This window comes from Hippopotamus amphibius, chromosome 4, assembly GCF_030028045.1.
Source record: "Hippopotamus amphibius kiboko isolate mHipAmp2 chromosome 4, mHipAmp2.hap2, whole genome shotgun sequence".
NCBI classification, from domain to species: Eukaryota; Metazoa; Chordata; class Mammalia; order Artiodactyla; family Hippopotamidae; genus Hippopotamus; species Hippopotamus amphibius.
Window position 1 is genome coordinate 46,755,331 of NC_080189.1, and position 25,929 is coordinate 46,781,259.

A 25,929-nucleotide genomic window follows, 5' to 3' on the forward strand; every position below is an offset into this window, starting at 1 on the left:
CAGCACAGGCTGGCCACAATAGGAGGTAAGTGGAGTTTCTTCCTTCCCTTTAGGAAACTCTTTTCAGGACCTGAGGAGAGGCTGGCTGGAAGGAAAACGCAGCAGTGGATGATGGGAAATCCTACTTTTCCTGCACAAAACCAGGGGCCCAGGGAAGCCCCTCCCATCTGGTGTGAGCCCTGTACAGCCATGCCAGTGGGCACCGGTTCTCCCATCCCTTTAGCTCTCACTCTTCTTATCGGCTTCTTCCTCCTCAAGACTGGGGTCAGAAGGGCTCGGGGGGTGTCCCATTCCCCCCCGCCTCCAGGAGCCTGCTGCCCCTTATACTGGCCAGATCAGGAGGCCCTTCTTCCACCAGCCCCACTGGCTCACTGTGCCCCAGGCCAGGCCCCGGGAGTCCTGTGTCCGTCTTCAATGTTGGGACCTCCTCCAGGGAGCTCGGCCAGCCCAGCCGGGGTTCTTGACCGCAATTGTTCTGCCACCTGGTGGCCAAGTTGAGCATTGCTCTTCTCAACTCGCCTTCTCTGCCATTCAAGGTCCCCTTTTGAAAAGTCCTCAGAGTGACTTACTGACAGAATCCTTCCTGCTACAGATGCGGATGCTGAGGCCCCAAGGAGGGAAGGGTTTGCCAGTCAGCGATCTGCCGAGAAACCTTTGATGTATCCTCAGTCCAAGATCCTTGTAGTGGAAGAGATATCAAAGTGGTGGGAATTCGAGGCTCCAGTAGAAACTGAGAGGGACAAAGGAGTACGCTTCAGCCATAGATGAAGCCTCTAGTGAAGGGATGGACAGTTCACAAAGTGAGCTTCTGCTTCAACCACTACTACCACCACAAACGGCTAACACTAACTGCCAACTAACCACTACTAACTCCAGTTAAAACTTGGAGAGACCACTCTTTGACTATTACACTGACAAAGGTATTATTAATGACAGTAATGCTGCAGAGAAACCATCACATTCACCCTGCTTGTGCAAGAATACACTGAGTCAACTTTCCTGGGAGGCAATTTGTCAGTAAGGTTTAAAAGATATTACAGTGGCTCAAAAATTCTAGGTCTGGGAGTTTACTCGGAAGTGTTTATCTTTTTGAGATATACACGAAGAAGTGTATGCAAAGAAGTTTGTCATCACAATGATTGGTTAAAAAATTGGGAGCAAACTTCACCAGTAGAGGATTTGTAAAATAAGTATTGGCTGAATAAAGAATATTAGATAGACTTTACAAATTACGTAGCAGAATAAAGGTTTGCAAATGTTCCACAGCAACTACCCATTTACTTTGTTAATAACAATTTTATTGAGATATAATTCACATGTCAAAAAGTTTACCTTTTTAAAGTGTACGATTCAGTGGTTTTCAGTATATTCACAGAGTGTGCAATCGTCACCAGTACCTAATTTTAGAACATTTCATCTCCCCTAAAGGAAACCCGGTACCTGTCAGTAATCAGTCTCCATTTCCCCCTCCCCAGCCCTTGGAAATCTCTAATCTGCCTTCTGTCTCTATGGATTTGCCTATTCTGAATATTTCATATAAATGGAATCATACGATACATGGTCCTTTGTGACTGAATCCTTTCACTTAGCATAGTGTTTTTAGGGGTAATGCATGTTGCATCATGTATCAGTATTTCATTCCTTCTTACTATGCATTGTATGGATATACCTCCTTTTGTTTATCCATTCACTAACTGATGGACATTTGGGTTGTCTCCATCTTTTGACAATTGTGAATAATGCTGCTATGAATACTCATGTACAAGTTTTTGCATAGACGTAAGTTTTTAATTCATTTGCCTATATACCTAGGAGTGGATTTTCTGGTTCATATGGTAATTGAATGTTGGACTTTTTCGGAACTGCCAGACTTTTTACTGTTTTGCATTCCCACCAGCAAAGCATGAGAGTTCCAATTTCTCTTATGAACGCTTGTTGTTGTCTATTTTTCTCATTTTAGCCCCCTTACTGGGTGTAAAAGAGTATCTCATTATGGTTTTGATTTGCATTTTCCCAATGACTGACTAACGAGACTGAGCATTTTTCATGCGCTTATTGTCCATTTTTATATATCATTTATATTAATTTTAAATGTAAGAAACAAGGCACAAATTTATGAACATAGTATCACCTCATGATGTTTCAAAAATGCAGAGGAAAAAAATCTTTTAGGAAACATACAAAAATATCAGTGGTGATTGTCTTTAGGTAATGAGATTATGGCTGATTTTTATTTCCTTTTAAAATCCCTTCTATATCTCCCAAATGCCCTGCAGTGAGTATGAACTACTTTTATGATCTGAGACTAAAGGAAGAAATGCGTGGTAGGATTTTTAGACTGTGGCCACACCTTGACATTTGTCTGACCAGGAAAGTGCTGGGCAGCTGGGCATTATGGCCAACAATGTGACCTTGGGTTTCATATGGCTGCGTCTCCTTTCACTGGAACCCCCATGACTGTAAGGGAGAAGATTGGTCATCAGAAAGGAACACAATGGCAGGGAAGGCTGGGGTAGTGAAGGGCAGCTTCCCGGAGGCCAGGGAATGGAGCTGAGTTTTGCAGGACAGATCTGCTATGAGTGGTCCAAAAATGGGAGAGATTTCGTTCTGATCTGCAGCGTCCATTTCTGCCTATTCTCTCTACTGAAGTGTCCCTCCGCCCCATCAGTCAGCAAACAGGTTCCCAAGGAGAGCATCCAGTTCTCACCCTCCTCCCTCCTGCCAAGGAATGGGGTGGGGGAGAGGTGGGTGTGATGACGTGTTACATCAGGGGCCCGCGCTTGGGCAGAGGTCATGGGGGCGGGCAGCAGGCTGGGGGCACAAGAGGGCACATCATGAAGAAGACACAAGAGAAAATCCTAGAACTGAGGAATCTCCACCTTAGAGAAAAGTAGGGCGAGGGACCTCAGCAGCTTCCGGAAGAACAAACCCAAAAGGCTAACAAGCACAGGAAGAGATGCTCACTCATTAGTTATCAGAGAAATGTGAATGTAAACAACAAGGAGATGTCACTTTACACCCATCTGACTTGCAATATTAAAAAGCTGGGTAACGCCAAGTGTTGGCGGAGCTGCTGGTGGGAGTGGAGATCTTTCCGGCGTTCTGGAGTGCAATCTGGCACCACTCGTCACGTTAAGAAAAGGCACAACTGCTGACCCGGCACTTCCACTCCCCAGGATGTGTCCCGGAGAAAGGCTTGTTGGCATGCGGGCATGAGGACACGGGCACGCGAACATTCACCTAGAGGCAGGGGGAGACAGGACCGTCACACATGGGCGGTGACACCATGTGGCACCATACGGCAGTCAAAGCAAGCAACCAGATGAGCACATGGCAACACGGGTGGATCTCTTAAAAGTACCATGCTGAGAGGGAAAACATTAGAAGCAGGATGAGGCATATAACCGACAGCATTTATGTAAATGAAAAGCACAGACACACACAACACTACACATTTTGCAAGAACACAGAAACACACGTAGTCACATTTAACACATTGGAGTGTTTGCCTGTGGGAGGAGGGGAATGGGATTAGAGGCAGAAACCGAAGAGAATACATTTTTTGAGTGAATTAAACGAGAGGACCCTTGCACAATTGATGGTAACGTGATGTGAACTGAGACATGATAAATGCATGTCTGTATCGGAGGTCCAAATAAAGCCTACAGATCCCTCCCCAGCAGAGGCGCATGGGTTCATGCAAATGATGTGTATCTATTCATTTACAAGTTTATTGGCTCCTCTTGCCTATGGCTCAGACTCCAGGAGGAGGGACAGGGTAAGAACAGAGTCAGAAGAACCGAGGAAATCAGATGTGGACACATAGGGACCCGGGCAAAAAGAGTCAGGGGCAGGACAGGGAGGAAGGGCTGAGCAGCAGCTTGGATGGAGCCATGAACTGAGGGTTCCTGGAGGATGGTGCTCTCCCTCCTCTAGGGTGGTGGACTCATGTAGCTGCCCGAGTTCAGGTAAGGATTCCAATCACGTGATATGGCCAGCCTAGCACACAGATGTCAGCACCTTAGCCCTAGAGCGGGAAGGCATCGTCCAACTGGCATGAGTCCTCCAGGCTGGCAGAAGTTCAGGATCATGGCCACTCCATCTCCGTGAGATCTCAGTCCTCACCTCCAAGGACAAAAGAGAGGATGTTAGGAAGGTCCCACTGCCACTTCTTTACTCAACCCCAGTGGGGCTGAGAGTGCAGGGGAGAACATGCAGGGGAAAGAGAGACAGGGGTTCCTGGAGCAGAGGAAGCTATGGCTGGTTACAGCCACTTCTAGATACTACCTCTGGAAGACACTACTCCCTCCTTCCTGTGGACATTTCCAAACATTCCCTTTGGCTCCTTTCTCTATCTTTTAGCATGCCTTTGTCTGGGCCTAGTTAAAGACATTTATGGGTGCTTTCTTGAGATTCTGGGCCAAAAACTACTCTGTCCTCCCCAAATAGCTTAGACCATGCCCTTCTCTGGGACTCTGTCCTGCCCCTGTCCACTTAGCTGAACTGTAGCCACTGGGAAACTGTCCAGAGGACATGATCCAAAGGAACAGAGGCCTCCAAACTGTGTCTGAGGACCTGCAGTTGAGGGAACTGAGAGTAACTGAAAGTAAAGACACTTGGGAGATGGCGGTGGGGCGGCGGGCAGAATGTGTGTATCTGCACATCTTCAAGGGGCTGCTGGGAGCAGAGGGAGCTGAGAGGCTGTGACATTGCTGACAGAGCTGAACCTAGGCTGCGATGAAAGACAAAAGGGAGAGAGATTTCCATTCAACATAAAAGTGAGCTTCTTGACAACAGAAAGCCCCATTGATAGGTAGTAAGTTCCCAGTCTCCAGAGGCATGTAATTTTCTGTTCCCCAAACCTCTTCCTGGGACAGATCACTTTACAGCTCTCTGTAGAATCCCCTTTTCCAGATCCCACCTGCCTCATCCAGGGCTGTCTCTTACCTCTCCCAGCAGCCCCAGGGCCCATGAGCCACTACAACCAGGTCCTGCAGTCCTGTGACTGCATCAGACACCCAACAAGGCTGTGGGAGACTCGGAGAGGCTAGACTGGGAGCAAAGACTGTCAGAGGGGAGGGAGCGAATCAGAGGCAGAGGTGGCAGGTAACGGGGGAGCACTGCTCCACAGCTGGGGGACAGGTCCGGGCAACCAGGTCTCCAGCAGAACACAGAGCCCACAGCAAATCCGTGGCCACCAGGGGGAGCCTGTGACTCTGCCTATGCACACGGTGGCAGGACCTGGTTTTCTGGGGCACTGAGTTAAATTCTCTCACCTCTCCCCATAAGGCAAGTCTGCCCTAGAGGAAAAATGCAAAGTGTCTCCTGGGTGGAATGGTATAATTTACTCCTCTCTACCATCTCTCCATAGTTCTACAAGTGCACCAGTACCAGCTGTTCTGTCTATTCATGTGTTTGTCCATCTCTGTTTGGTCTGTTCTTTTTGTGCCTCTCTCTTCCAGGTGCTCTCTCTCAGAGTGCCTGGCTCTGCTCTCCATTATCCTCCCTGTCTCTGCACCTGAATTTATTTTTGTAGACTTTGTATGTCTACCTCTGACTTTCTTATTTCTTCTATGTCCTCTCTCTGTTTTTCCAGGAGCTGACTTATTTCTTCTCCCGCTCTCCCTTTTGTTCAATTTTAGGTTCACAGAATTGAGGGATCCCTTTAGCCCACCCCTGGATCCCTCTTCTGATCCCTGAAAGGCCTTCTCCACCTCCTGCTGAATGGACAGTAAACTTGGCCCAGCCCAGAGGAGGGATGGATTAAAGATCTTTACAGGAAGTATTCAGGTTAAGCTTGATCCAGAAACTCAGGATAGATTTGCACAAAGGATTGTGGGACTCAGTGTTTGGTCTGAGCTGGGATTTACAGGGACTGGGCAGGAGAGAGGCAAGTTTAGGACTGGCAGGAGGGAAGGATAAGAATAGCCCGAAGAGTCACATACCTCTTGGTTGAGGAAGCAGTACAGGATGGCAACAATGAAGCCCTGTGGGCCAAAGAAAAAGGATCCCATCATCCTGCCTTGGCCTTAAGATATCTGCAGTCTTCCTAGTATCTTTTCCCCCACCCTCTGCCAGGCTGTGACTTGGGCCAGGTCTTTGGGAAAAGAGAAAGTGGATGCATTCATCACTTACTGTGTGCCAGGCATATTGTCACATGTAATTGTCATAGCAAGCCTGTCAAGGCTGTACTGTTGGCCCTGTTGGCCCGTTTCTCTGATTTTCCTTATTTCTGCATCCCTTGATATTGAGCACAGAGCCTGGCACATAATAGGTGCTCAGTAAATGTCGAATAGATTGGATGGGTGGATGGATGGATGGATGGATGGATGGATGGATGGATGGATGGGTAGAGAGGTGCATGGGTAGTTGAATGAAAAAAGAGATGGATGGAGGTGAGAAAAACAGACAGATGGATAGTTGAACAGATGGATGAGTGGCTGGAAGGAAGAATAACCTGCCTAGTCACCCTCACACTACCATGAAATCAACCAAGCCTGTGGGTGGCAGCACCTCCCTCCTGCCCAAGGACTCAGAGGGGAGTGAGTGCCATGGGGGCCCTTACCTGGAAGGAGCCCAGTCCCAGCTCCAAGGGGAGGCGAATGCCTAGGCCAGCACTGTCAGGCAGGAAGTTGAAGATGATGTAGTGAATTCCAAATAGCGGGATGAGGAGAAGGGTTGATTTGGAGAGACGCCTGCAGAAAATGACAAGCCCAGAGCTGGAATTAGAAACTCCCACATGCCCTATGCCTACTTTCACTTCCCACCAGCTCCCCATTTCGACTCTACACACCAGCCACCTGGGAGAACTCCCCTCATGCACCCTGAGCTTCCTTATTTCAGGCCCCTGGATTCTGCTATTCCCTTTGCCAAATGCTCTTGTCTCAGTTTATTCCAGTCAAGTCTATGCATCTTTCAAAGTCTAATTCAAAAACACCTCTCCCAGGAAGACTTTCCAGACTTTACTCCAACCCCACCATACATTTAGAAACGATCTCCTTCCGCAGCCTCCTATAGAAATTGATGCCAGCACTCATCAGCCTATTTGGCCTGGTAACTGGCTGTTCAGAGCCCCCATCCTTCCTATATTGTGATCTACTGGAGGGCAGGGACCAGATCTATTCTCTCTCTGGGAACGTGGGGAGAAGCTGGGACCAGGATCATGGATGCCTAATCGTCAATAACAAAGAACCATGCTGATTCCCACTCCAGTTATGTCCCCAGAATCCCCTGAAACACACATACATACACACACACACACACACACACACACACACGTTACCAGTACTGAGGCTGGGTTTGGAGGCTGCCCTGAGCTGGCTCCAATTTCCTCAGCAGGATACGGATAATATTGAGAAAAAGCCCAAAGTTCACCTGGAAATAGAGGTTCAGGAAGGTGGAAGGTAAGGGTCAGGGGTGACCCAAATGACCGAGGGTGGGGCCTCTTTGGGGACTAGAAACCTCAAATCCTTGAGAGACAGGGGTGTGCAGGTAGATGGATGTGCAGGTCATTGCTCTAGACCTTATCACCTGGAGCCTGGGAGGTTCCACATGGGACTCAGGGCCTAGGGGGCTCAGGGTCCCCTTTGCTGTCTAGTCCCAGGACCAAGGGTGGGAAGTCAGGCCTTGCCATCCTGCCTCCAGCACCTCTCAGGATCTTCTCTGGCACAAAGCATGTGGCCTTCACTTTGCGCAACTGCAACATTGACATAAATGTGTACATTCACCCAGGCCACGCAAACCAGTCCTAGCTACCCTGTCTTCCACAAGGGAGCAGGTGAAGGTTTCAGTCTTCTACTCCCCCCAGCCCAGACTCACTGCAATGGTAGATGATCTGCAACCAGGCCACCAGACTCTTCAAAACTCTCAGCTAGAAGAGGCCTGAGCACTGTTTTTACAAATGGACTACTGAGGTCCAGGGAGGGCCTCACAGAGAATCTGTGGCAGAGCCAGGCTGGAACCCCGGGTATCCTGACTCCCAGCCTCGAGTCGTGTTTCCTGCTGTGTACAGCTGCTTAGTGGACCCAGGGAGATTGGCTGAATAAAGCAGAGGACACTGGCGGCAGTCACTGACCCCAACAGAGAGGACGATGGGTCCTTTGATGATCCACCAGTAGGGGGAGCTGTCGTCCAGGTCCCAGCACCTGGGGAAAGGACAGGCCAAGATTGATGGAGGAGTTGGGGGTGCCAAGAGTACGGTGGCTGGAAAGTTTCTGGGGTACCCATGCTCCTCCCTCCTCTCTTCTCTCTACCTACCAGCCTCTAAGAGCCTCACTGGAATGTGAGCCTTCTAGCTTCACCCCAATCCCGTTCAGCCTTATCTCCTCTCAGACATTTAGGCCCTTTCCAAAGGGATGCCCCAATCCAAGCTGAGCTCACCCTTTCTCCCCACCTAGGTGGATGAGTTTCTCGAAAGTCAGTCTGCTGCCTTCTTGCACCCCAACACTTCCCCTCTTCCAGAAGGCAGCCACTTACAGCCCCCTACCCCCTGAGCCCCAGAACCCTGAGACTCTGTACCCCCTTCATGCCCAGGCTCAAGGTCCTTCTGTGCTATCCGCAGACTGCGTTTCCCAGCCCCCACCCAAGCCTGGGAGGCCTCCTCCTCACAGCTTGGAGGGCAGCCTCATTGCCTGAGTTGTCCAGTCCACGCCCCATAGGAACCCAGCACAGGTGTGATGAAGGGATAGCCCAGACTCACGCAACATCCTCAAAGGCCAACTTGCAACCCACCCAGGTGCTGGTGAAGAGCAGGGGAAGCCCTGAGGGGGTACAGAAAAGACACGAGTAAGGGGTCTGCAGCCTGTGCCCACCTCCCACTACCGCTGCCGGTCACACAGGGCACTGTGAAGCAGGACCAGGCGAGAGCCCAGAGGCCGGGGACCTGGCCATAATCTCCAGCACTTGCTTAGGACTATAAGCCATCTATCCCCTTTCTGGGCCTTGGGGTCATCACGAGTGAGCTGAAGGGACCTTTGTGTGAGCTCCCTGGGCATCCATCCACCCCGCCACGGTGCCCAAAGCAGCCCCTGGTGCTCACCCCAGCCAGCGAGAACCAGCCACCAGAAGGCTCTCCTCGCGCTGGGCGACGTGGAAGCCAAGAGGCAGGTCAGGTAGACAGCTTCTGCCAGCAGCCAGCTGAAGTTGGTCATGGTGGCAAAATGGGAGGTGGCCACAGAGACCTTGCAGAGAACCTGCGGGCCAGGGGCTGGGTGCTTCAGAGCCGGGACACCCATGGGAGCCCCACCAAGTCTCCGCTACCCCACTCAGGCTCCGAACCCCCAGGGGTCCTCCCCCTTAGGCTGCCCCAGAGAGGATGTGGTGGTGTAACGTGGTGGTCAAGAGCACAGATTTGGGGTCCAGACAGTCTGAGTTCAAATTTACCATCTGGATAACCTCTCCACATCTTAGCTTTTCACCTCTAAAAGGAAAAACTCCCAATGCGGAGCTCTCGGCCTCATCATAAGGATTAAATGGAAACCCTGTATACAAACTGCTACTGTTTTTACTGAGCTCAAGTCAATCCCCAGAGCTGAGGGTGTGGAACACCGTGTCTTCATGCACGGCTCCATCCTGCAAACATGCACACATGTAGCCGTGCATTCAGTCACTCACTGCGTGACTCTGCTCATCTGTCGGGCTGAGGAGCGCTGGCCTCTGAGCTCAGGTAGCCCAGGCTGCTCCCACTCCCACCGCGCGGCAGCTGGGACATCGCCAATTAGCCCTCATCTACATACGGGACTAAAATGAAAACACATGTAGGAAACAAAAGGCGATAATACCTGGAACGCATTTAGCGTAATGCCTGATACACAAGTGCTCGATATATACACTATTATTATTTCTTTCATTCATGGATGAAGGTCATCTGTTGGTGTGTTCATTAGTATCTGTTCATCTCCGGCACAGTGTCAGAATACCTGGGCCCCCACACGCAGCCCAACTTCCTTTATCGTCCATCTCCTCTCATTCGCCCGCCTCCCCGCCCCCACGGTGGCGTCCCTGTCTCTCGGACCTGCCCCAGCGTCTCCTGCAAGAGTTGCTTCACCCCGGTCCTCCCCCATCTCTCCCTGTCGTTACTGCCCACGCAGCTCCAAAGCCATCTCTGCCCTGAAGCCCTCTCCTGTTCTCTCCCAGCTTTCAGCTCCCTCTACCTGGTGGTCCCATAATCTGGTACAATCTGTCCCCTTAGGCACCCTGTGCGCTTCTTGAGGAAGGGACCTGGCTCTGCCCAGCCCCTGACACACCCACACCCAGCACAGACAGATGGTGCCAGAGGAAGTGTAGCGTGGAAAGGCTGGGTGGAGTGAAATGTGGTCTGGGTTGCGAGATGGGATGGGGAACGGAACAGGAATACAGAATACGGAGTGGAGAGTGGAATGAGGGAAACGACATGGGCGGGCGCCACCATCCAGGAAACAGCAGGAGGATTTAGGACTTGACCCCAAGGAGGGGTGGGAAGGGGGAGGGGTCTGTCACTGGCAAAGCAAGAGCTCCAGGGTCAGCCCACAGGACTGGACAAGCACATCTACATCTCTAATCCAACCCTCACCAGCACCCCACCCATGGCTGTTACAGTGGAGAAGCTGCAGTGGTCCGTGTTCTCGCTGTGAAAGAGAGTGGCATCCTTCAGGAACACAGCTCCCGCCTTGAGGATAAAGGTGGTGAACAGCTGGGTATGGATGTAGTTCCTGGGGCAGCGGAGCCTCCTGGAGAGGGTGGGAGGGGTGTGGAACAGGAGGCAAGGTGGGAGAGGGGCTTCTGGTGTGCTCAAAGCAGGCTTGAGGAGGCTGAGCAGGGCGGGAGGTGAATTGAATTGGCTTGGATGGGATCAGATCCGATTGGATCCGATTAGATTGGGTCGACTGCATTGAACTTGAGGCTTCAGCTTTAACCTTGCAGGACAGCTGGGCTCAGTGTGGGTAAGGGGACAGAGAATAGTAGTCCCTGCCTTCAGGGAGCTCATAGTGTGGAGGACAGAGGCAGAAATGACAGGGCACTGCCCAGGGGAGCCCCCTGGGTGATCAGGGTGACAGGGCTCATCCCCAGGAGACAGTGAACAGCACAGGCCAGGCTGGGGGCTTTAAGAGAGCAAAGATCAAAGGGTTGAAATAGTAAAGAAGGGTTTCACAGAAAAGACAGAGGATTCTTAAGGTAGATGAGAGCTGAGCTTTGAATTTTAACAGATATGAGGACACTGAGGAAAAAGCAGGCAGGCATTGCAAGCAAATAGAGAAAGTTCCACACCCGCAGAGGTGTGGAGGTGGGATGCCTCATGCATGTGAAAAGATGGGTCTGCGCGTGGGGAAAGGGAAAAGAAAAGTCAGAAACGGCTGTGGTTCCGGATCTGGGAACGTCTTGAATATCCAGGTAAGGATTCTGGTTTGGTGCTGTGGAGGCGGTGAAGGTTCTGGAACAGGTGATGAGGTTGGCGCACCTGAGAGCAACCAAGATGGTGATGGCCACGAAGAGGGCCACGGCAGAGATGCTGTGGCCCATGGTGTAGATGATCCTCACCGTGGAGAAGTAAGATTTCTGGGAAGGGTGGAGACGGAGGAAATCTCAGCCCCTGGGCCTTTGAGGAAAGGGAGGCTTGGCAATCTAGCAGGTGACATTTTCAATTCTACCCCAAAACTGCCAACGTGGGGACAGGGGTGTCTGTGGGGACCACAGTACGCTCCCTCTGGAACTGAAGCGAAGCTTTTGTTTACAGCCTGTCGGCTGGGGGAGGGGTGGGGGAGGGGGTGGGGAGGGGCTGGAGGACGGGCAACAGGATGCTTAACTCCGGCTGCTGCTGGGAGACCCTGGGGAATGACAACGCTCAGGAGGAAATCAGACTCGTTTACTGACATCCAGCTTGCTCACTGGCTCGGGAACACGACGTCCCAAAATAAAGGGAAGGGGGCAGGTGCCAGGAAACGTTCTTTCCAAGAACCAAGTATTTGGATCAATCCAAGTCCAGCCTGGACTCCAGAGACAGAGACGGAGGCTGCAGCCCTGGGGGGAGGAAATCGATCTGGGGCCCAGCTCCCCTGAGGGCTGCAGGCTATCATCGCCCCTCCCAGACTCACTGTTTTTATCTGAGAAAATGTCAGGCTCAGGCGTTGCCTTCAGGGCTAGGGGGAAGAGATGTGGGATTATGGGTGTGGAAGCACCTTGCAAAGGCCCTATCCAATTTGGAAGCGTGGGGTGTGCCGGCTAGATTAGGGGTCGCTGCCATCACTCCAGGCTTTGGTTTCCCTTGCTTGCCCACAGCCACGCACACCGCTCCACAGATTGAGGACCAGAGAGGGCAAGGAGCCTGCCCAGGATCACAAGGAGCCTGTGTTTCCCAGAACCACTCCCACCTCCCTGCCCTGAAGGCCTGGGCACAGAGAGGGTACACCAAGGAGACAAGGAGATGGTAGCCAGCACACCTCCCCCGCTGTGCTCTGCCTCTCCTCTCCCTCCTAGCAGCATGGCCCATCTGTCACCCTTGAGTAAGTTAGCACAAGACCCCCCTCTTCCAGACACTGCCATCTTCTGCAAATGCACTGTAATGAATATTGCAACTGGCTGACTGCAGTGGGAGTGGCGGCCCCTGCAGCTGTACAGTCCACCACCCACACAAACATCCACCAAGACCCTTCCTCCAAGACACCAGGAGCCTCCCACCTCCTCCGTCAGCAGCTCCAGGGGCACAGGGCAGGCCTCAGGATAAGGCTGGAAGGGCTCTGACCAGCCCGTGATGGTGCAGTCCCGCTTCATGGCCCCTGGGAGGCAAGCAGACGTGGGGAAGGAGAGATTTAGTTAGGACAGCTTCTGCCCTTTCCCCAGAGAGGTGGGGGAGCTGGGGAGTGACTCTGGCAGAGAGAGAGGGGGGATCTCTCTCTCTGAACCTGCAGCAGAGAGAGGTGAGTCTTCTCTCCGGAGGCCTGGGGTCCAGGCCCAGCCTGCTTGGGACGCATTCTGGGACCTTCCTTCCTGGCCTCAGACTCACCTTCTGCTAATCGAGAGAATGGTTCCCTTGAGAAGCAGAGCAGCAGGTTGGGCCACCAGCATCCTAAGGGCAGTGGGGAGAAAGGAGGCCCTCTCTGCCCCTAGAGGGCCTGTCCACCCCAGACACCCAGGCCAGTGAAGGGAGGCAGGCAACTGGCAGCATCGCACAGTCAGACAGGCTCTGCTCCTCCACCCCCACGGCCAGCACGCCTGCTCACAGCTCCTGCTCACATCCGGAGACTATTTCCTCACCTCCACGCCCTGAGCTCAGCACTCCCATGCTCTGCCCACTAACCCCACCCTCCGTGCAGTTCGTACTCTTGTTTTCCCCAAGGTCACACTGAAAGAGGTGCAGGGGAACAGCGGTGCTCCATACAGGTCCGCCTGGCCCCAAAGCCAGGGGTGTGGCCACCATACTCTGCCACCCCCAGATGAGACCACCTCACCTCTGCCACCCCCACCCCACCACCCCTCACCTGGCTCTGCGCTGAAGTGAGAGAAGAACGCCGGGCACGGGAGGCTCACCCACTCGCCAGAGCCTGCCGGCGGCCAGCACAGCAGCCCATCCCAGGTCCTGGGGCAACCTAGACCGTGAGATGCGAGCAGAGGAGACTCAGTCCAGGGGACAGGCTTGTCCACCATCCTGAGTGTGAGGCTGGAGGAGATGAAGCAATCCCCGACAAGCCAGCTACCCCCTCCCAAGCCCCGTACCCGAGGTGGAGTTGGGCATCCCCTCTGCTGCTTGTAGACAAGCTTGCTCATCCTCTCTCAGCTGGGTGATAAAGTCACACTCTGGGTGCACATGGCCCAGTACCTGCAGGAGAGAGTTAACGGGGTGAACCAACCCAACCGGACACTTCTTCTGGGTTCGCTGGTCTAAAAACCTGAGGACAGAGAGAAAGCCTGATTCATTTCTGTAGCCATGCTGTTAAGCACAGGGCGTGGCTCATCCAGGTACGCCTCATGGATGTTTGGATGAAAGGCAAGCAGGAAGGGAGGGAGGGAGAATAGATAGAGATTTGAACAGATGCTTCCCCTTTTCATCTCATGAAAGTAAGTTCTGAGACACATTCAACAAAAGTCTTCAGAAGATGTCATGGAGATGGCCAGCTCCATAATGCATCCACGTAGTGGCCTTTTTTCCTTCTTTGTTTTACTCCTCTGCTCTGCACTTCTGCTCCCTGAAGGCAATTCTGCATAAAGTACCTTAGTAGGCAGAGTAATGGCCCCTCAAAATGTCCACGTCCTAATCCCTGAAACCAGTGACTATGCAGCTTTACAAAGAGACTTTCCGGCAGTGATTAAGTTAAGGATCTTGAGATGGAGCGATTATCCTGGGTTATCTGGGTGGACCCAGTGTAATCACAAGCGTCTTTATAAGAGGGAGGCCGGAGTGTCAGAGTGAGATAAGGAGATGTGCTAACAGAAGCAGAGGAGTGTGTGTGTGTGCGTGTGTGTGTGTGTGTGTGTGTGTGTGTGAGCCTCTGTGTGTGTGAGAGGGAGACAGACAGACGGTCAGAGGCAGAGAGAGCGATGAAGTTGCTATACTGCTGGCTTTGGAGGTGGAGGAAGGGGTCATGAGCCAGGGAATGAAGGCGCATCCAGAAGCTGGGAAAGGCAAGGAAGTGAGTTCTCCCCTACAGTCTCCAGAAGGGAATGCAGCCCTGCCAACACTTTGATTTTAAACCACTGAAAACTATCATTTTGGACTTCTGACCTCCAGAACTGTAAGATAATAGATTCATGCTGTTTTAAATCACTAAGTTGATGGCAATTTGTTACAGCAGCAATAGGAAACTAATACAACTACCTATAGAGATGCCTTTGTCTCAGGCTCTGTTTTCAGAGGTACCCTGACAAAAATATGTGAAAAAAAAATGGGTAGATTAGTGAGAAGGTAGATGGATAAATGAATGAGTAGGTAAATGAGGTGAAAGAGCAGATGTATGTGGATTCATGGAGAAATGAATGAATGGATACCTGGGTGGCTGGCTGGTAGAATGAGTGACTATATGTACAATAGATAGGTAAATACGTAGATAGATGGAGGAACGCATACATGCGTGGATGGATGGATGGATGGACGGATGGATGGATGGGTGGACAGGTGGATGGGTGGACAGGTGGAGGGATGAGGGCATGCACATGAAGATGGATGGGTGGGATAACGGATAGATAGATGGGGGGATAATTGACTTGTTGTCTGTCTCAGCAATCATGAAGGATTACAGTTTTAAGTTTCCCAGAAGCTGGTGCTGCCCAGTGACCACAGGGAATGATCTCTGGAGGCTGGAAAACAAGTTGGTTTTCTGGAAACCCTCTAGCAGTATTTCTGAAAGGGTGCCTTGTGATCCAGCTGGAGATCAACTGGGATGGAGCCAAGAATACGCAGAAATCTACGGCGGGATCTACGACTTTCCATTTTAACAAGTTCTCCAGGGAACTGGGAGTCAAAGGCAGGATTTCTCACCTCTCCCTCCCACTGCCCCAGACTGGAGAAGAGCTGAAATGGACTGTCCAGCAGGGCACAGCCCCAAACAGATCGGTGTGAGGGACCCCACTTTGTGAGACATGCTGCTTACACTGCAGACATGATGCCCAGCCCACATTTGTGTCCACCATGCACGTGGAATTCCATCAGTGTAGATTTCTGTCCCCAAGGATTTCACAGGGAGGAGTGGCATGGGGAAGGGAGCCAAGACCTGGTGCTAATAGAGCCAGGACAAACTGATCAGAGGCAGGACAGACACTATGGGAGGGTGGCCCTTCTCACAAGGACTGAGGAGGAGGCATTTGGGCCGGACCTGAAGAAGAGGAGAATTTTTTTTTTAACTGGTGAGCACTTGGGACAAAGAATGTGCACAGACAAGGGAGTGGGCAGATTCCCCTGAGCTGCATGAGGAGAGAGCCCTTCCCATTGCCATCCTCACACCCACATGCACACGCACATGCACACACAAACCCCCAGTGTCTGGAACAGAGGCTGTGTCAGCAGGTGTTTAATTAATTCTTAGTGCCCTTTGACAGAAACCCAGGCACAACAGAGCGCAGTGGATGTGACACAGGGGCCGGGGTCAGAGAGAAGGGACCGCAAACACTGGAGTGGGGACAGTGAACAGCGGGCGACCACGTGGAAGGGACCCAAGGAGCTCACCACAGGCCAGGAAGCCAGGAGAGGACCTGGAGACCCAGTCCAGTAGGTAGGTCACCCCCACCAGGCCTGCCCTACGGTGGAGGACATTCCTGTCCCGACCTGCGGGCCCTGTTCCCCCAATCCAGCTTGGGTTCAGCTCTGCCACCTCCTGCCTGGGCCTGTGGGACCCCAGGTTGCAGATTCCACCCGCTGCCCAGGCGCTGGGTCTCCAGCCTGGGGGTGCCTCTTGGCTTCCTCCCCAGGACTCAGAGACTCCAGAGCCATCTCAGAGCCGAGCCCCAGGCGTACCTCCCGGCCATGTCCCCAGCAGCAGTCTGACTGTCAGAAGCAGGTAGATGGGGAGGGCAGGCTCGCCTGATAGGGGACTGCGTCTTCTGTGTGCCCTTCCTCCCCCTCCACGTCCACAGGCCCATCCCTTCCTGGGACGCCTTCTCAGAGCCTGACTAGGGAACCACTGAGGCCAAAGGAACTAGGGCCCCTGGTGGGAAGCCTCCCACCAAAAGGGGAGGCAGACAGCCCCCACACTTCCTAAGGGAAGGAAAATTCAGGGAAGCCCAACTCATGAGCCTGGTGTACAGTCACAGGTGGAGACGGTAAGTGGGTAGGGAGAGGTGGGCCATTCTAAGACTCACCCCAACTACTGCTACTGCTGGAGCACCCCCCCCCCACTCACCTAGGGCTCGGGGATCACCTGGCCCACGTGCTGGACCCCACTCCTCCTGAGGGGGACTCTGTCACCTTGCATACCTTGGCCTTGCTGACCGTGGCTACAGCTGACCCAGGGTCTGTGCAGGATGGAGGCCACACTGGGAGACAGAGATTTAGTGCTGGCCCTGGCACCAGCTGCTCAATGACCCCACAGGATCTCGTGTCCCCTCCTAAAAGTTAAGCACTTGCTGTGGGGCGCACGAGGATGAGAGGGAGGAGGTGCACCTCACTGAAGCGGGGAGGGCTTTGAGGTCTCCCGCCTTGCACCCATGCCCAGCCTTTGACAAGTCAGATCTGACTCCAGGCACAACAGCCTTGGGGGGCAGATACTATTTTCTTCTTTTACAAAACAGACAAGTGAGGGACGCGTGCAGGTCGCACAGCTAGTTTCACAGCGCCAGAATTCAAGCCTAAAGGCCTTGCACGAGTGGCAGGTGCCGCACGGTGCCAGGGAGGTCTGGCTCACACACACTCACACGCAAGCCAGTGGAGAAAGAGGGCGACCTCAGTTCACTTAGGTTCTCCGGAGCGCCCGGCAGCCACAGCGTCCTACCCCGTCCCTGCGTCTCCTATCCCGGTCCCCACGACACCGTCACTCGCGTTAACTCCAGGAAAGCGAGCTGGGGAACGGCTGCGCATTCAGAGAGAGCCTCCTCCTGGCAGCCCGCTCCCCAGCACTGCAGGCCTGCGAGAACTATCTGGTGGTGGAAAGCTTCTCTGGCCTCAGGGCACATCATAAGAGGCAGAATCCCCCAGAGGCCGGAGGGGAGCACCTGCTCACTTACTACCCAGGCCTGCTCAGTCCCTGGCCACACCCTCTTCAAAGGAAGCCACCAAATCTAGTGGCTCCAGGGGTCGTGGGGAGGGCTCTAGGGAGCTTGTTGGAGGAGGGGGTGTGGAGAAGACTTGGGGCATGAAGGGAGACAGAGAGTGTCTTGTGGGCCCCAAGGGTGCAGACCGGGCCTGGGGGGGAACAACGGGGAGGCTCCTTTCAGCCCCAGGAAGGATGTTTTAATAGTCAGAGCTCCCCAGGGATGAGCAGGCTGCCTGGGAAGGAAGGGGGAGGACAGGAGGGGGCCCTGGGGATCAGGAATTCTCCAAGCCACGCCACCATCTGCTTGGTAGAGAGACTCCTGTGCTGGGGAAGGGAAATGGGGTCCCTACCAGGCTCCCGATGGACCCCAGCACGGCCCTGTGGCTCCCAGATCTTGAGCCCGGTGGGAGGGGCAGGAGGGTCTGAGCTGGCTACTCACGATTAGTAGGGGGCCCAGCAAGCAGAGGACGCAGGCAGCCCACACCCTGCTGCCCATGGCGGGGCTCGGCAGCGGCTCCTCAGTGCGGTGAGCCCCACCCTGCTGCCCACTGTCCCCCGCGGCCGCCCCGCTGCCGGCACACCCTCTGCCTCCCCTCCGCCGGTGGCTGTTTGCATAGGCAGGAGCCAGCAAAGGGGACAGAACCGGCTGAATATTCACCAGCATTGCAGAACACCGTGCCCAGCTCAGCCCCAGCCTTGGGGTGGGACGCCACGTTCCCAGCACCAAGGGGTTGAGCCCTTTCCACCGGGTCTGCAAGTCAGCCTGTGTCTGTCCTAATAGCGAGGTCACTGAGAAGTGACAGCCACAGGACACCTCTTGTCCCAGTTCTTTATTGTTTTCTTCTCTGAGCTCAGCCCTCTGTGGGTCCACCCTGAAGAGATTCCCCCCAAAATGGAGGAGACTCAGAGACGAAGGAGGCCCAGGCTCACCCTCAGGGAGCCCCCAGTTTGGCTGTAATTCCGGCCTCATCCACAGGGCTGAAGGGTGGGCTTGGAGCCCCGGGGACCCAGCCGAGGTGGGTAGGATGTCAGTGGGGGCTGGAAAGCAGGAATGAGCTTAGAAAAGGAAGCGCAATCTCCAAGCACCCACATGGGCTGGTCTAGAAGGCGGTGTATCGGCAAAGCCTTGTTTCTGCTCCTGCAAGGATGCCAGCCTGGAGGGCGAGGTGACGTCTGCAGGTGTCCAGGCTCTGGACTTTACGTGTGGGTTTGTCAAAGTCCCTCCAGGAGTCCTCACGGCAACAGGGGAAAACAGGCAGCGTGCAGGAAGACTCATGGGGTAACCCACCCTGAATGGGGCAGAACCACCGTTATCAGGGGCAGAAACAAGAGGACTCACAGAGCAGCTGGGATTAATTTGAGTATTCATTACCTGCTCATTTTTGTTATAGCTTTAGACTAAAATGAGGGATCCGGAGACTTCCCTGGCGGTCCAGTGGTGAAGACATCACCTTCTAATGCAGGGGGTGCAGATTCGATCCCTGGTGGGGGAGCTGAGATCCCACATGCCTCACAGCCAAAAAAACAAAAAAATAAAACAGCAGCGATATTGTAACAAATTCAATGAAGACTTTAAAAATAAAAATGAAGGATCCCAGTTGGCCAGGCTAAAGACAGTGTTCTAAATTGTCTTGGATCCTGAATAGCCCTGGGGGGATTGGAAGGCACATTTGATCTTCAAGGGCCCTGAATGTGCCGGTACCTGGCAGGTCCCGACACCTGTGTGCAGGTCTCATTCCCAGGGCTTGTCGGGCAGGATGCTGTAACACAGACATGTTTACAGCCTGACGCGAGTCATGAATGATGAAGCTCCTCGCCCCGCCACGTCTGGACTGAGGAATCGTTTTACATCAGCAGGGCTTTATTTTTCCACTTGCGTTCATCTTCAACAAAGAAAAATATTTTGAAAAGAAAATATGAAGCACCTCCAGCCCCTGAAACTCCTGCCCTTGCACAAGCGTTTTCGTGTGCTTGGCCGTGACCCAGGGCAGGTCTCACACCACACTGAGCTCCCACATTTGCAGGACGAAGCAGAGCCCCTCTGTTGACAGGCTGAGTGAGGACGCAGCACTAGGAGTAGAGCACTGAGCAGGTGTAGCTTAAAGGGAGAGCCAGAGCCTCCGTCCCCCAGCTACAGAGAGGCAACAGCCCATGGATAAAGACCACAATTAATCATCGTTGATAATTAGTGTCAATTAGTATTACTGAGGGTTAATAGCAGATATTAATACTACTACTAATTATTATTATCTGCATTAGCGATTCTTAACGGAGCAATTCTGTCACCCAGGGAATATTTGGCAATGCCTAGAGACAGTTTTCTTTTCTTTTTTTAATATTTATTTTATTTATTTATGATTTATTTATTTATTTGTGACTGCATTGGGTCTCAGTTGCAGCACGCAGGATCTTCATTGAGGCATGTGGGCTCTTCATTGCAGACTCTCTAGTTGCGGTTCACAGGGTTCTCTCTAGTTGTGGCATGCGGGTTTTCCTCTCTCTGGTTGTGGCATGCGGCCTCTAAGGCATGGGGGCTCTGTAGTCTGTGGCACTCGGGCTCTTTGGTTGAGGTGTGCAAGCTCAGTAGGTGTGGCTCAAGGGCTTAGTGCTCCATGGCATGTGGGGTTTTAGTTCCCTGACCAGGGATCTAACCCACATCCTCTGCACTGGAAAGCGGATTCTTTACCACTGGACCACAGGGAAGTCCCCTAGAGACAGCTTTTAATATCACAGGCAGGGTTCAAGAGTGGGGAGAAGGCGTGACACGGTGCTATTGCTATGTAAGGGATAAAAACCATAAAAACTGGGAGTGCTGTTAAACATCCTACCATGCACAGGATGAACCCCCACAACCATCTAAAGAATTATCCACTCCAAAGGTCAATAGCACTAAGGTTGAGAGGCCCTGACCTAATTGTTTGTGTTCCCCAAGCTTCCCCCAGGCTCATTGTTCCTTCTGAATGGGCCAGGGTCATTGAACTCCCATTTCTAACTATCTCTATATCTGCGCAGCGTTCAAATTTGACTCCACCACTTGCCAGCTGTGTGGCCTTGGGCAAGTTATTTAACCTTTCTGAACCTCAGTTTTTCCATCTGAAACATGGGGATGATACCTGGCTTATAGGGTTGATGAGATAAGCAAATAAGGAAAAGCATACAAAGTACCTGATACAGAGCCTAACTCACAGAGGATAATATGTTTCAAGGATGGACTATCAGCAAAGTTAGAACAACCAATTCTTTGTGTGTAAAAAATGATAGACTCTCTAACTCACATTTACAAAACATATATTCTAGAAGGCTTAAAGTCTCAACTATAAAACAACAAAATAATAAGATTTTTTTCCAAAAATGGAAATTTGTTTTTATAACCTCGGAAGAAGGGAAACTTTCTTATATACAAAATTGAAACCATAAAGAAAAAGATTAATACGTTTGACGACATGAGCATTAAAAAAAAAGTATATTCAAGAAAGGACCCCATAAATAAAACTATAAGCAAACTACAGATTGAAAGAAATATTTGTGACCAACAGTGACAAAGATATAGTTTCAAAAAGTATTTTAAACTACCTACAAACTAATAATGAGAAAAATAACCCAGTAGAAAAGTGAGAAAAGCATATAAACAGGAAATTTAGAAAATAAGTAAAATAGAACCTATGCCCAGGTGGAGAAATGCTCAACATCACTAATACTCAAGAAAATGTAAATTAATGATGAGCTACCCTTTTTCACCTATCACTTCGCCTAAAATTTTATTGTCTGATAATATGTTTGGAAAATAATGTGGGGAAATGGTACTTTTATCTTGTGCAGATGGGAGTGGACATTGGTACACCCATTCTGAAAATCAATATGATGTGATCTTTTAAATCTACAAATGAACATACCCTATAAACCAGAAGTTTCATTTCTGGATATTTGTTCCAGCTGATAGCACTGTTTATAATATGTGGTAAAACTTAGAAAACAACACAAATGTCCAAAGATAATGGAATAGCTAAATAAAACATGATATATTCACACAATGGAATACTACAGAGCATTAAAAGGATAAGCTAATTCTACTTGTATCAACATGAAGAGATTGCAAAAATATATACTCGAGGAATTTCTGCTTCCCTACAAGACAGAGTAACAGAGAATAATTTACTCTCCTTCTACCCCGACATAAAGAAATTCAAACAAAATATACAAAATATTAGGTTTTAATAAGTGAAGAAAAAAGCACTCGCACTCATCTCCACTGGTACAGAAAACGCATTTGACAAAATCTAAAATCCTTTTGAGATAAAAACACTCAATATAGTAAAAACAGAAGGGAGCTTCCCCAACATGATAAAGGCCACGTATAAAAACCCACAGCCGACATCATACTCAATAATGAAAGACTGAAAGCTTTTTCCTTGAGATGAACAAGACAGGGTGTCTGCTTTTGCCACTTCTAGTCAGCATAGGACTAGAAGTTCTAGCCAGAATAATTAGGCTAGAAAAAGAAATAAAGGGCACTTAAATTGGAGAGGAAAAAATAAAATTATCTCTGTTCACGGATGACGCAATTACATGTAGAAAAATCTTACGTATTTGTGTATATAAAAGTATTTTTTTAATGTCTGGAAGCTACCACCTCAAAATCCTAAAAATGGAGAAAAGAGGAAAGGGACAGGGTATAGAATTTAAGGAATGGTCAAATGGAACAGTTGCTTTAACTTCAATATTCCAGTGTTTAAGAAAAATATATTTGTGCACTACTTGTAAAATTAAAATTAAATGTAAAAGATCACAGTAGCTAGTTAGCTAGTGTTTAGTTTTCCTTTGTCACCGGTGGGTATTTTAGATGTCAGGGTGGAGTCTGTCTGCCCCACAAGCAGGTGGGCTTCTTTAAACGGACCATCAGGTTCTTCCTTGAGAGCCCCTCCAACCCCCAGCAAAACTCCCAGGGCCCCAGGCCACAGAGGCTTTTCAGTCCCACCTCTGTCTGATGCCCCCTGGTGGTGGTGCTGAGCAACTGCTGCCTCTCCCTGACGTCAGCAGGTGGGGCCAGCCTGGAACGCAGCCCCTGTCTCAGGGTGGCTCCAGGCACGTGCAAAACTGGGGCTGGGGTCTTATAGCTGGTGGACAGGTCTCAGGGCGCAGCTATTTCTGGATATTTGGCCGGGATCTCCCTTGCTGGGGTGGGTTCAGACAGAGGGTATTGAGGGCAAGGCCAAAGCGAGCCCCGTCCCTGGCTGAGTTTTAGTCCCTCTCCTTGTTCCATGATGCTGTCCTTCCCTCAGGGGCAGGAACAGGCTAGCACAGGAGCTGGGGTCCTGGGACCTCAGAATGGATCCCTACGGACAGAAGCTCCGACCTTGGCCCTCTGGGGGGCACCCCGCTTAGCTGAGGCTCTGCAGGAGCTCTGGCTGCCTGAGGCCACAGCCATTCTCACAAGCGCCCCTGACCCAGCTCTGCCCGAGGCCTGGCTCAGGGCTCAATCTCTGTCTAGAGTCACAGGTCAGCCTGTGATCTATTGGGGTCTGAGTTGTACTGGACCAGGTTTGGGGTTCAGACTGGGGTCAAGGTCAGGGCTCAGTTTGGGGCTGGGTCAGGGCTCAGTCTCCTGCCAGGGTCAAGGTCAGGATGAGGACCAGGGCCGAGGATGCTTATATTCTCTGTACTCTGAGGGCAAATCAATTTCTGTTACAAGGTTTTCAGGTCAATCTCAGAGTCCAAAGAGATTTTTGCCCTGAGCAGAAATTATGGCCCTGCTAAATGGGGCGGGGCAGGGCAGGACAAGGTGTGGACAGGCGGGGCGTGGGAGGAGCACTGGCCTTCAGCCAGGCAACATGAGGACAATGTGACACTTTGTTTTCCTCTAACCGAAAAAGGTGCTTTGATTTGTGCATGGATAACTCGTTTCTTTATAAACTTTAAACTTCCCTCAGACTTTGCCCTCCTCCTGCAGCAGGCTTTCTCCAGCCTGGTATGACGAGAGGTGCTCCATGTGAGGGATGCAGACCCAACGGTCCCTGGCACACGCCCAGCATGGATAATTGTCCCTGTTTTGCAGAAGGAGAAACTGAGGTGCCCAAGGTCACACGGGAAAGCGTTCTCTGAGTTGGGACTGGGAGCCAGGTCTCCAGGTTCCCAGCCCCGGGTGCTGTCTCCGGCCCAAGTTGCGTGCTTTCATTCACTGTGAGATTCTGATTCAAAATTTCAGTGGCTTATTTTGGCATTGAAGAGGTTGTTACATAGTAACTGAAGGTGCTGGGAGCAGAGTCCCCAGAGCTCTGTGGGATCATCACTGAGGAAATGTGTCCACTGGGCCCCAGTGGGAGGGGAGAAGGAGGTTGCACCCCCCACACACTGTCCTTACTTTCTGGATGGGACAATGAGGCCCCTGCAGGCAGAGGAAGGACTCCATAGCCGAGGCAGGAGGGAAGACTGACGCCCAAAGAGCGCAGGAGACCTACCTGGGGTCACGCAGACAGTCAGAAGGAAAGCCAGCCACTTCTCCCAGAGCCACAGGAGAAGGCGCAGTGCCCATGAAATGTGGCGCTGCATCCAGGGACCAGGCTGGGATGCCAGGGCTGGGGGCTGCGGAGGGCCAGTGCGGGGCTGCAGGGGTGGGGGTTGCAAGGCCCCAAGGCTGGAGCAGCACCGCTGTTGGGATTTGTGCTGCACGAGCCTCTCCCTGGCTGCAGTGTGGCCAGAGGTCAGGAGACGGCAAGAGTGGTGGGAGAAACCAAGAGTGGCAAGTTCTCCACAATAAATGAATTCCTGCCACAGGTGACAACATGGACGCATCTCAGAAACTGAAGCTGGAGGGAACATCCCAGAAAACGATCTACAATATGCTACCATTTCCATAAAGCTCAGAAAGAAAAGCATTAAACAATAGATTGATTAGGCACGAATGCATGCGTGATAAAAAAATAAATAAAACCTTTTTTTAAGCAAAGGAATGATAAACACAAAATTCAAGACAGTAGATACCTCTAAGGGGTGTTCAAGGAGTAGGGAACACATAGCTAGAAGCAAATTACTGGAAATGTTCTAGTTTGGGGGATGAGTAATGGGCTCGTGGGTGTTTATTATATTATTAAACTTAATATTTGACCTCTATAATAATTACTGCTTATATCACGTTTACTATGTGCCAGGCCCTTTAATGAGCACGTTGTATACATGAGCTCATTTAATCCTCTGTGAGGTGGGTCCCCATTTTACAGGTGAGGAACCCGAGGCACCAGTGATTTGTTGGAGATCACATAGCTGAGGTGAGACCCTGGATTCTAGTCCTGGCTGTCTGATTCCAGAGCCTATGGTCTAAACCAGTCTACTGCGCTACATATATTATTGTATGTTATTTTTTAATGTAATTTTAAAAAGTTAAAATGTACAGGGAGAGGTAAGAAAGGAGGCCACCACTGTGTTCCACGTGAGATACAGATGTCCGCAACCTGTTCTCCCCTGCCCCAGCTAAAATCCCTGCCTCCCTCCCCCTCCTCTCCACCCCTCCTCCCTTCCACCTCCTCTCTACCTACCCACCTGCCCACGCCCATCTTCTCTGGACACCGAGCTTTCATTTGCACAGCAGGGTGGCTGGTGCAGTGAGGCAGCTGGGCTAAGTCTGGAAGATTCATGGAGGAAGCAGCCCTGGTCTCCCCTCTGAGGACCTGGGGGCTGGACCAGAGCTCACTGGCCCTGGGGTGGGAGGGGTGGTGAGTAAAGGAGGGCCTGGCTGTCCTCTGATGCCTTCTCCTGGCTTCTCCCTGCAGTCTGGTGCTCACCGTCCCCACCCCGACCGGCCCAGCCCCACCTAGCCCCCTTATTTATAAACCATATGTCCCTGTGTCCCTGCCTGTCTCTACTGTTTGTCCAAAGCTTCAGCTGTTTCCCCTGATAACCCAAGCACCAGAGGTCTTGGGGAACTGGGAGGGGCCCGGAGCAAGCAGAGTTCAAGGATGCTCTGCTGTGCCCCTCCCCCTACTCAGGAAAACTTCAAGGGCTCCCTATGGATGGTGCAGGACCTAATGCAAAGAACTTGTTCAAAAACTGATCATTGTCCCCATTTAAAATTTTAATTTCTGTTGTTGCCTCCCAAGAGTAATTCCAGACTGTTTGGTCAAGTTCCTCAAAGTCGGGAGGGGAAGTGACTTGCCTTCACTCACACAGCAAAGCAGTGTGAGGTTCTCTCCTCTTCACTGCACTGCCTTTCTACTCTACCAGAATGGAGAGATGGAGAGAACTTGGGCCCAGACCATGGCTCTGAATCCTGGCTCTGCCCCTCATA

The 25,929-nt window shown here is 51.5% G+C and overlaps 1 protein-coding gene across 2 annotated transcripts; it reads right to left on the minus strand.

The window, feature by feature from the left end:
* Positions 1-2,992: 2,992 nt before the first annotated feature.
* Positions 2,993-18,187, minus strand: GHRHR (growth hormone releasing hormone receptor). Of its 2 annotated transcripts, XM_057732006.1 has the most exons (14): positions 18,091-18,162; positions 13,687-13,789; positions 13,452-13,559; positions 12,652-12,749; positions 11,435-11,532; positions 10,574-10,706; positions 9,038-9,191; positions 8,699-8,759; positions 8,075-8,144; positions 7,283-7,374; positions 6,566-6,695; positions 5,946-5,987; positions 4,019-4,125; positions 2,993-3,240 (listed from the first exon to the last, which is right to left on the minus strand). In XM_057732006.1, exons 1-14 carry the CDS (start codon positions 18,145-18,147, stop codon positions 3,237-3,239), a joined length of 1,257 nt encoding a protein of 418 aa, XP_057587989.1. In that variant the 5' UTR covers positions 18,148-18,162; the 3' UTR covers positions 2,993-3,236. The 2 variants fall into 2 exon arrangements, with proteins under 2 accessions (XP_057587989.1, XP_057587988.1); XM_057732005.1 differs by lacking the exon at positions 2,993-3,240 and having other exon boundaries at positions 3,719-4,125; positions 18,091-18,187.
* Positions 18,188-25,929: the final 7,742 nt, after the last annotated feature.